Source organism: Harmonia axyridis, chromosome 7 (assembly GCF_914767665.1).
Source record: "Harmonia axyridis chromosome 7, icHarAxyr1.1, whole genome shotgun sequence".
In the NCBI taxonomy this organism is placed as follows: Eukaryota; Metazoa; Arthropoda; class Insecta; order Coleoptera; family Coccinellidae; genus Harmonia; species Harmonia axyridis.
The window spans coordinates 5,974,368-5,986,402 of NC_059507.1; the positions used below are offsets into that span (position 1 = coordinate 5,974,368).

The 12,035-nt window shown below is 33.7% G+C and overlaps 1 protein-coding gene across 1 annotated transcript; it reads right to left on the reverse strand.

The window, feature by feature from the left end:
- LOC123684069 (proton channel OtopLc-like) lies at positions 1-7,521 on the reverse strand. Its single transcript, XM_045623177.1, has 10 exons — positions 7,403-7,521; positions 6,837-6,935; positions 6,674-6,788; positions 5,709-5,814; positions 5,558-5,650; positions 5,345-5,505; positions 4,558-4,909; positions 1,122-1,318; positions 810-1,036; positions 1-537 (listed from the first exon to the last, which is right to left on the reverse strand). The coding sequence occupies exons 1-10, from the start codon at positions 7,420-7,422 to the stop codon at positions 159-161; spliced, it is 1,749 nt and encodes a 582-aa protein (XP_045479133.1). The 5' UTR covers positions 7,423-7,521; the 3' UTR covers positions 1-158.
- Positions 7,522-12,035: the final 4,514 nt, after the last annotated feature.

Below are 12,035 nucleotides of genomic sequence, written 5' to 3' on the forward strand. Positions count from 1 at the left end.
TGTTACTTAATTGTTTATTATATATCTTTATTATTCGAATTTTATTTACATGATTATTCATAAACGAACAATTGAAACAGGATGTATGGATGAACAAATTATCTTCACCAGCATTTTTTAGTTTCCATGGATCAAATGTGATATTTCTTATCGATTTTTCAGTTGTCATTTTCTACAGAAAAATCTCGGCAAGATGAACCAATAGGTGTAGTTTTATATACGTGAGTCCAGATCTCATAAAAACAGACTGTCGATTGAAACCTATATGTGAGCATCAGAGGTATGGACACATGGGTAATTATATTCCATGCTAAAAGCCCATAAAAATCCATCTGTATCGGGTGTGATGTGGATTTGTTATGGTTGAAACGGCAAATAACCCAACTTGCAAAATTACTGAGTAACAGGAACGTCACTAGCTGTTTTCCAGGTTTTTTTCTTATGTGGGATTTGGAAACGCATCTTCTTCTCCAAGCTATCAGCACAAGAGTTGTTTGGGAACAGCTCTCTATTACGCAAGAGATAGACGTAAGAATCCTAGAAAAATGATAATTTCTTATAACAATTGAAATACTTGAGATTTGATTCATGTACAAATTAGGTTATTCATATTAAATAATTTACATTCAAATGCAAATTTTCATTCGGTTTGACGAGACCACCTGTTCAGTGAACAAACCTTCAAAAATTAATCGCCTTGGTCAAAATACTCTGAAAGAAACACTGCACAAAAGTGAAGGGAGAGGGAAGGTAAAAAACAGTGGGAATATCAAAGAACAGTTGAAATTATAAAGAAATAGAATACCCACCTTATAATTTTATTGAAAGCTACTCCACCTCGTACAACCATATGAGTTGTTCCCAAAATTTGAAATAGATTATAGATGAAAATACCAGACTGGGAAAGAATCAACAGCAAGTGCTCCAACTCAAGTTGTCTGCTCATTTTATAGTAACCAATGTCTCTTATTGAAATTATACAAAGAACAGATGCCAAAGTACCAGCCCAAAACAACAGGAATTCTAGACTATTAACCTGAAAAGACAATATAGAAATTTTGAACTCGGATTTAATCAAGAAAATCTCATTTAATAATTCTAAGGGTATTTCTAAAACTTACCAGTAAGATGCCTATTTGCCAATATTTTTCGTGAGTTTCTAATTCAGAGTAAACAATGAGGCTCATTATTGTGATTATTATCACAAGGATTCCACTGAAAAGACCTTTGTGTGCTTTCGAAAAATCTACAGAGAATCTGCTCTTTGTTCTGGTATCGAAATTTTCGGCCAACACTTTGTGGAACTTTGGATTATATTCTTCAAACAATTTCATATTATTGTTTCAATTAAAATATATATAAATACCTAATTATTATTATTTATTTAATTTATTTGCCAACAAAAGGATGCAATTCTACATCTTTGTCGAAGAATAAATTGAAAGATATCATTCGGTATGCTGATCAAGTCTCTTACGCTGCCCACCTTTTTCTCCAATCAAAAATCAAATTCTACATTCTACTATCACCATACTTCGCCCTCTTCATTGAAGAAAAAAATATCTTTTCAATTAATTTTTTCCTGAAAACATTTGTCATGAGGTTACTTGAAAATAAAATAGAAAAATGGGTCATGGCGTAATATTCTTACAAAAGAGAATCTCAAGAAGCTATCGACAAATATTGGTGATGATAGAATGTAGGTTTTGAATAGAGAAATGTGTGGGCAGTCAGAGGAAAGGCTTCGAACATGAATTGCAATCGCATAAACACATCAGAAGGTGTACTTTGGGAGGCTGTTGGGAAAATGGAGAGGAATCTGGCATTAAGATCAGAATACCGTTGCTATACTATCTTTTTGTGAAGTTCCTGCGAATTTAGGATTTTTCGGGGTTCTTTAAAAAATTGACGATGGTGCAATAGCTGAATATTTGCAATTTATAAGGACATCTCAATATTTTACTATATTTGGCTCAAATACTTCAATTTCCGAATTATCTTCTCATTAAATATTAGGTGTAGTAAAAAAAAAATCCACTATTTTTCCAATAGATTGCTCCAATATGTATCTCGCACTCGCGTTGTATGAGTCCAATATGGCTCCACTAGATGACGTTAGAAAGATGAGATTTGATACTACAAAAACTTTGCTGAAAGTTTGGTGATTATTTGACTCACTCTGTTTAGTTTGCGCGCGTCAGAGATGGACACTAGCAAAGAAAATACGCTATATTTTACAGTTTTTCTTCGATGAAGGCAAAAATCAAGCCAGGCGACTGAAAATGTAAATATTGTTTATGGTCCCCATACTGCAAAAGCCAATTATGCGCAATTTTGGTTTCGTCGATTCCGCTCCGGTAAATTCGATGTCAAAGATGCACCATGAACTGGAAGGCCAATTGTCGAAAATGTCGATAAAATCACGGATATTGCCGAGTCCGACCGTCATGTATGCACTGTTTCGATTGCCCAAGAGATGAAGATCGACCAAAAAACCGTTTGGAACTATTTGCGTGAAGCTGGTCTCAAGAAGAAGCTCGATGTATGGGTACCACACGAGTTAACGCAAAAAAACCACATAGACCGAATTTACACCTACGAATCGCAACAAAATCGACCCATTTTTGAAGTGGTTGAGACTAGTGATGAATAGAGGATCCCTTACGACAACGTCAAGCGAAAACGGTCGTGGTCGAAACGCTGTGAGCCGGCGAAAACGGTGGCCAAGCTAGGATTCACGGCCAGGAAGATTTTGCTGTGTGTTTAGTGGGATTGGCAGGGAATTATCTACTATGAGCTTCCCCTCTACGGCACAACTGTTAACTGAGTTAACTCGGAATTGTACAGTGCATCCCATTTTGGGTGAGACTGCCAGGTTTCTCGCTTGTTATTTAAGATAGAGCCTTGCGGTTTTCACGTTCCTGTCCTACTTTTTCGTGAAACTCAAGTTGGTCTAATCAGATTTTGCATAACTGTTTCCGTTCAAGAGATACAGGGTGATTTTGGAAATTGATACTTTTCGGACCCCTCCTTTATCTCCGAAGTTATTAGAAATAATGCTGAGGTAAAAACTACATCTGAATCAGAAGTTTGCGTAGAATCCAGTGGCGTACTCAATTTTTTTTTTCGGGGTATAGTTTTGAAGATTCAACACAAACCTATATTTTTTTCAATGGAACACCCTATATAACATTACTTCGTTGAATTCGTTATTTTTTTCCCTTCAAAATAATATATGATACTATATAGGTAGGATGGTCAGAAATGTTAAAAAAACACTAAAACATCAAATAATGATGATTTTTTGTTAATGAGCAATGGATTTTCCATATGAAAAAAGGATCAATTGGATAATTTTCATTTGTGATATTTATTTATAGTAGAGTAAGCAAACAAAAATAATACACTCATCACTAATACGACAAACAAAACGTAGGTACCTACCTAATAGTAATAAATGAATAATAAAAAAATTCATAAACATTGCATAATATCTTACAGATTAAACTGTTCAAATTGCTGTCCATTTTCCCTAATACATATATGTAATATCCTACAGTAAAAGACATAACAGTCTCGAAGAACTTCGTACATCAAGAGAGGCAGTTTTCCAAGATTTACAAAACCGCCCTTTTATAATATTAAATACACTCAGGCGTATTGAAAAGTTTTGTCAGTAATGTATTAGAGAAAAATAGTCAGTAATTTGAATAGTTTAAGCTGTAAGATATCATGCAATGTTTATGAATTTTTGTATTATTTATTTGTTGCTATTAGGTAGGTACCTACGTTTCGTTTTTCATGTTAGTGATGACTGTATTATCTTTGTTTGCTTACTCTACTATTTATAAAAATCACAAATTAAAATTATCCAATTGAACTTTTTTTTCATATGGGAAATCCATTGCTCATTAACAAAAAATCATCATTATTTGATGTTTTAGTGTTTTTTAACATTTCTGACCATTTTACCTATATAGTATCATACATCATTTTGAAGGGAAAAAAATAATAAATTCAACGAAGTAATGATATATAGGGAGTTCCATTAAAAAAAATATAGGTTTGTGTTGAATCTTCAAAACCATACCCCGAAAAAAAAAATTGAGTACGCCACTGGATTCTACGCAGAATTCTGATTCAGACGTAGTTTTTACCTCAGCATTATTTCTAATAACTTCGGAGATAAAGGAGGGGTCCGAAAAGTATCAATTTCCAAAATCGCCCTGTATCTCTTGAACGGAAACAGATATGCAAAATCTGATTAGACCAACTTGAGTTTCACGAAAAAGTAGGACAGGAACGTGAAAACCGCAAGGCTCTATCTTAAATAACAAGCGAGAAACCTGGCAGTCTCACCCAAAATGGGATGCACTGTACACTGTACTGTCAATAATTGGACCTTCTATAACAGAGGCATAGTGATATTATGTTCAAAATGGCAACAAGTTATTGAAAAATAACGATGATTATTAAAGCTTGCTGTTTTTCATGGATTTCTTTTTACTACACCTTACAGTTGGTTTGATTATAGTAGATGAATTATTTATCTCTTACTTTCCCTTCCATGAGTGAGATTCTTCTTCCACATGAGTCCTAAGATGACAGCGCATAAAACACTGAACTCTATTATGCAAGGTGCTAGATAAGGCTCAGTTTTGAACAAAATTGGTCCAATGATGTTTGTTATCATACATTGCTCCTTTTTATCGTAAAATCTTTTCGTCTCTAAAACTATCGAATGAGGAGAATAATTGGCAGGATTATTTGCTAAAAATTTTTGCGCAGTCTTGTATATATCATGTTGTGTTTCTTTGACAACGACCTGAAACCACTCGCATAAGTTTGTGCCTATCATGTGCATCAGACCAAATCTTGCAATCATTTTACTCTTCTGTACATGGATGAACTGAAAATGAAGAAAAAACCATCAATGAATTGAAGCTTTAGTTGCTGAGAATTTCGTCATTTGATTTCAAATCATTACAAGTCTAATTGCTATAATATGATGTCACTGCCACAAGCAGATAATAATTATTGATGATAGACGAGGTAGTTGCCGTCAGCATGATTGATTTTCAAATAAACCTGTTCAATCAAATGTCATTGTACTGACGTAATCGTTTACCTCTATTTTTGATCGTTTGAATTTGGTAATTTATTTCTGAGTTGTAAATTATTTCCCGTCTTGTAGTTCTCAAGATGCTTTCAGTAAGCATCGGTTTGGGACACCCTATACAATGTAAAAATATAGGCACCTGAATGATTCTTTTCTGTTTGTAATCACAGAATGACAATGATAAGCAAAAGTATCTCTCTTTGCTATTTTATGATTTTTACTTACATTATTCGTGGATAAAACGAAAAAAATTTGCATTAGGACGAAAATGATGCGGAGACCAGGTTTTATAGCTTTCACAGGATGTCCACAATCGTTTTCTGTAGAATACTCGAAATATTGTGCGAACTGAAATCCTGAATATATAACTGATCCCATTCCAAATCCTACAAAATGTCCGGGGTGAAATTTAAATTTCAAATAAACTTGGATTGTCACCTGTTACCCCCATTCTGAGATAAAAACTTCCATATCTCACTGGCTGGTTGATGTTCTCTGATTCTGCCGATTCAAATGACAATGGAACTGAACCTATAAATGTTTTGATCAATAACGTATTTTCTATATATTTTCGATAAATTTAACTCACTCTGCATTTCGTGTAAACTCAGTCTGACTGATTTTTCTTTGAGCTGTACTAAGCACATGTAGCATAAGAATATAATACTTCCAGAGTAAAGATAGATGTGGTAGATCTAGAATTTCGATAGAAAAACGTTTATTCTATTTACATACCTATAGGTTATATCAAACTTATGTAACATAATATAATAATGAATAACAAGAAAATGCCATATTTTATAAAGGAATTCACAGTAAAAATATTTCTATTTTGTATCGTCTTAGCATTTTAGTTTTTGAAATTTATGGATCAGATTCTAAAACTAGAATTTTTGGAATTGTTGATAACTAAAGAACATTATTTATTGAGAAGTATCGTATTAATCAAATTTATGATTTAAATTTCGAAATTTTTGGGTTTTTGATTTGAATTTAATATTGTATCAAAATCAAATTCTCAGATCGGAGAAATTCATTTTACAAATGCTTGGAAACATGTTTATTTAGTTCGAAATATCAGATTAGCAGAATTTCAAACATTTTGATTATTAGATCCAATCGAAGTACGCTATTATATTCCTGTAATATTCGATTAGTTGCGATAATCAAATCAAAATCTTAAGTGATATAAAGAGATGGTTTTTATCTTGGCTAGAAACACCATACTAAATAGATTTCATTTTACCTAGAGTAGGTATGTAGGTAATCAACTCTGATTAATTATGAATTTGGCGTTCACATGTTAAACACAACAATTTCAATATTGATCTTTATCAGCAGACACTGGCTGATGATAAATTCGAAATGTGTTTGAAACTGAATATAATTCCAAATTAATCGAACTATATTTTTGTAGGTTAAAACATAGAAATTATAAAACTTGTTCAAATCATGATCAACTTAACTACAATTAGTAACGGCTGAAACAATTCAATAATGAATTGTTTTTTTTTTTGGAAATCATTGACAATAAGGCAACAAAAAATTACTCACTCTGAAAATGTAGATATTGATATTTAGCGTTATAGCGTCTGTAATTGGTAAAGCTACACCAAGGACTACTAGAGCTTTACAGTAAAGGGTAGCAATGAAATTGACGAGAAATTCACTGAAAAATTTCAATGTCAATTCTGAAAATCAACTGAATTATTTGTACTTCTCTATTTTTTCTTTCAGATTTTTGCGTCTTCTCGTTCTGGGCTCAAAATGATGATGCAGACCTTCATCAGTGAGAACTGGTGAGGAACAGTGTAACCTAAAAAAGTTGTTAATGAATGATTCTGGTTTTTGTTCTTGAAGAACAACTAAACCAGTCAAAAGTCTGTAATTTTTGGATTTTAGATCGAGAATGGTCTTAAACGTACTAACGAACAATTCGAGTTTCATTTCCGTTCGGCCACTGAGTCCTCAGTAACACCTTAACATAATGAGCTAGGACCTTGAAGTTTTTAGGGTAGCATAAAGTTCCGAATATCTCAGTTAAGTTTGTTAATGAGCTTAATCTGTCACATGGTTTCGTAGTTATACCTATATGAAGTTAATGTAGTCACCAACGGCGCAATTTTGGCATGAAAAAACGAGCAATCAAAAGCTTCTGATTTCATTGGACTGCCTTCCCCAGTTTTCAAATTCTTAAATATTATAGAGGTACTTATTGATGTTAATGTGCTATAGTGATTTAGTTCTAATATTTTCATCGATAATAAATATGTAGATACTTACCTGTTAGGTAGTCGGTTCATTTTCAGTACACGTCTGTAATGATATCTTCAACTGTCATGAAATCTTTACCGACATTCATGTGTGTTGATCGTTTAACAGATTATGTCTAATTTTTCCAATTTGAATAATCAGGACTGTCCTTGGTTTAATATCAGATTTTTTGCATTTGATATCCGTCCATAGCGATGTATTTGTTTGTCATCAATATATTTTCGAACCAACAGAAACAAAAACAACGGATTTACAGAAAAATTCATTGTTTTCGCTTGTATCAAAGCAATTTTTGAAATGCTATGTCATGAATGTACGAGTGCTTCAAAGCCCCTGATACCAAGCCTGTGGTTTTCTCGAATTTTTCATTAATTATTTGGGTATCAAGACCAACTAATTGAATCATTGGATTCAATTCGATGTAGTTGCTGTTTAAATGTGGAGTATTTCAACAGACTGCAGAGCGCTTTTAAATTTGAAATATTTGTACATGGAAACTATTCGCTCAATAGCGCAACCATGTAGAAAACAGCAGAGACTTCCAATTACGAGTGGAATGTTATTAAACTATTTGTACAGAATTATTTATAGTTGACGTTGAACTGTTATATATAAATCTGAAAATGCCCAATTTGACAGGCCGATTTGTAAAATTGGATCATCGATTATCTGAACTTGACTAGAGCTCGTGATTGGATCTTTTAAGAGTGTGATATAGTCAATTGAGAAGTCCCCGGTCTACCATAGTAAAACAAATTTTTAAGGCAAAATTCGATTTTATTATTCAACATATTTGCCTTCGAGGGCGGTACAGCGATTAAAGCGATCTTCCAACTTTTCGATACGATTTTTGTAGTACGATTTGTCTTTCGCTTCAAAATAGGCCTCAGTTTCGGCGATTACTTCTTCATTGGCGTTAAATTTCTTTCCAGCGAGCATTCTTTTGAGGTCTGAAAACAGGAAAAAGCAGCTGGGAGCCAGATCTGGCGAATACGGTGGATTCAGAAGCAATTCATGCAATTTTGCCATTGTTTTCATTGATTTGTGACACGGCGCATTGCCTTGATGAAACAGCACCATTTTTTCTTCAAATTGGGCTGTTTTTCAAGGATTTCATCTTTCAAACCATCTCATAACAATATAATAATCACTATCAAACTATCAAAATTGACATAAGGTACGCGGAAATGAAAGTATATCAGTGATACGTTATTTTACTCAATTCGCGAGTTTCTCCACAAAGAACGCACTTCTTATTTCCCATAGTGAAACAACGTTTTATATTAACTCAAAATTGAAAAAAAAAAACATCAGAAATTCAGAAAACAAACTTCCAGCGAGCCAAACGACGTGAAACGATGTCACTAGGAGAGCAAAAGTTGCCAAAACTTGGATTTCAGCAGGTAGATACAGAAAATAATAAATATTCTGCTTATTATAAATTCGACAATTAGGAAAAATATCGGATTCCAAATATTCAAATTTGCATATTTAATTGGGATTCACTCAAATAAATATATTTCATTCAATATAATATACATTCATAATGATATAGTAAAATTGTGGATTTGAAAATATATCACAATCCGACAACGTAATCTAACCATGTTAAGGACATGTAAAAATTGCGTATACTTCCTCTATGTTTGTTAATCAATGGCCAAACCTTACTCAATATAATGGTGGTTATATGCACCAGTCCTATAAGAACTAAGACTAAACCTAAGAACTAAGAATTGAACGCTCACAAATCAATGAGGGCGTTTATGCACGTTTCCTAAGAACTAAGAACTAACACTAGCAGGCCAACTTTCAACTAAGAACTAAGGGCTCAGATAAATATAGAAGTGCGCGTGTGCCGCATAGAATTTCAATATTAACGAGTACCAGTTTCTATCATTTAATGTTCCGTTATTCGTGTTTATCGATGAAAAGTATTAGGTGTATCTGAAAAAATTGAATTTAATTTTTTCACAATCAATATCAATGTCAAACATCAAAGTATAGAACAAATAGAAAGTAGTTCGAGCACGTGCGCATGCCTTAACTAAGAACTAACAAGAAAGTCCATAAACGCCACTGAATTCTTAGGTTTAGTTCTTAGTTCTTAGGAATACGCTCTTTTAGTGATGACGTCACACACCGCCATTTTTGGTTCTCCTATCAGTGTTCGGAATCCAAACAAACAAATTGTCATTCAAATTAGTACGTTGTCGTTGGAGAAATTGGCTTTTTTTGATGAATAAGATTATTTAAGGAATGATTTCACTACTAATTGATAGACAGAAGGCACGAGATTAATGCCAGTAAGTTCGAACTTGAAGTTCAACTAATAAACACGGCTTTTTACAAAATCTGGGGAATGATACAGGATTCAAACTTACTGGATTAACCTCGTTCCTTCTGTCTATCAATTAATACTGAAATCGTTCCTCAAATATTGTTATTTATGAAAACAAGCCAATTCCTTCAACGACACCGTACTAATTTGAATGACAATTTATTTGTTTGGAGTCCGAACACTGACTGGCGGTGTATGACGTCACACTAATAGAGCGTATGGTGCATAAACCCACCATAAATGTCAACACATTTTGACATTCTCAACTGTCAAACCATAGAAACTTCTCATGCAGCTAAAACAACATCTGTAAACAAAAATGACGGCAAGTAGACAAAATCCGCGTGAGCAGCGTCGAAAGTAGACGCAAAAAATAACAGTGTACTGGTTCGGCAGGGTGGAAATTAAATTTCTGAAATCTCGAAATGGTTTGGCATGACGCGTTCATTCAATTTCGTTGCAAATTGTTCATAACGGAAGCTCATATCCGACTAGGCCGCCCAGGGTGGATTTGGCACCCTGAACGAGGGGTAACAGGGTGAAGGCGTACGCTTCCCGATTGCAGTTGTGTAGATTGAGTTCTAATTCAGGTTTCCTGTCTACTTCGACACGAAAGATTCGACTCTGCGCATTGGGGTTTTAAATATTTCACTATTCGAGATATTTCGTTATAACGGAGATAAAATATTATGACGTCGAATATTGGATAGCTTATCTTCCCATATACCGCCAGTTTTCGTAGAGGTAAATTTTAAAATTGAGGAAATCATTGACGTGGAGTATAGGGAGCTTTCGAGCGGTAGTTCATTCAGGTGCAAATTGCGCTTTTGGAGTCAGTGAAGGATTTTCCGATAAGAGGTTATATTTTGAATCAACCGATATCTAAACAGCTGTCACTTCTGAAGCTGTCATATTTTTATATTCGACAAGTGAAAAGTACGCCATTACTAAAAAAAATTACTATTGACTACAAAAATAGTGAAATTTTGGAGCAAGAGCGAAATACGGCAAACCTCACAGTTCATGAAAAATTGAACTCGAAATTTGGATAAAAACCCTAAAAAGAAAAAGAAAAAGAAGTACAATTTCCAAGTGTGTAATGATATCATACGATATTAATTATCTATCTGGTAAATGTATCAACAAAATGCCATCAATATAACCATTGTCAAACATAAGACTTCCACGCTATTACGTAGGAATCATAATCGAAAGTAACCCAAGGAGAATGCATGTCATCGAGGGAGAATAGCGATATAACGATTTCACCCTTATTAGGGATCATCATTTTGCTGATACATTAACCAGATAGATAATTAATATCGTATGATATTATTACGCACTTGGAAATTGTACTTCTTCTTCTTTTCATCATTCATTTCCAAATATCAGCCGTTTTATTTATTAAAAACCGTAAAATTGAATAAGTACACAATGATCGCTTTATCGCCTGAAATATTGGTCACAGCCGCCTCAAATAAAAACGTTTTTTATAGATCGAGCTGTGATCTGAACATATTGAGGTTTAAAGTCTGTTTATTGCTTCAAGGAGAGAGAAACATTTTTTCAATGTCTAGGTATGGAAAATTTGAGGCAAATTTTTCGATCTGAAAATTTTAGATCGAACTTTGGCCATTTGGGGATCACTCAGTTCAACACCGCTTACCGATTGTTCGTAGACCTCACAGTTTATGAAAATTTGAACTCGAAATCTGGATAAAAACCGTAAAAATTGAATCTCTACACAATAATCGTTATAGCGCCTAAAATATTGGTCACAGTCCCCTCAAAAAAACGTTTTTTAGAGATCGAGGAGTGATCTAAAACATATTGAAGTTTCAAGTTTTAATTCCAGTTTACAACCTATGATTTCTGAAATGATGGAATTATAACTGAACTGCAAACGTTTTTGGCATCCACGTTATCGAATAAAATGACATGATAGTGAGGAATATCCATGTGGGAAGTTTTAATTCTCCCTCAAAAACATTTTTTTCAAGGTCCAGCTAAATTTTAGACAAACCATGATATCTGTGTTAAACTGAGATATTCCCGCACGATTTTACTCTACAAGGTATGGCAGAATGAACGGATTCGCCACGGAATCAGAGAATGTTTTATTTCGGTCGGATCTGTTGTCACTGAAATATTAGGTTTTTTGATTTTCGATATTCTCCTTGAATTTTCTATAGTTCTGGTTATGCTATCCGCATCTATCGAATCTGGTTTAAACCCGAAGGGGGTGAATGCTTTTTTCATTTGAAAATTTGCTTTTATAGAATAATCTTGTGATTGCAAATA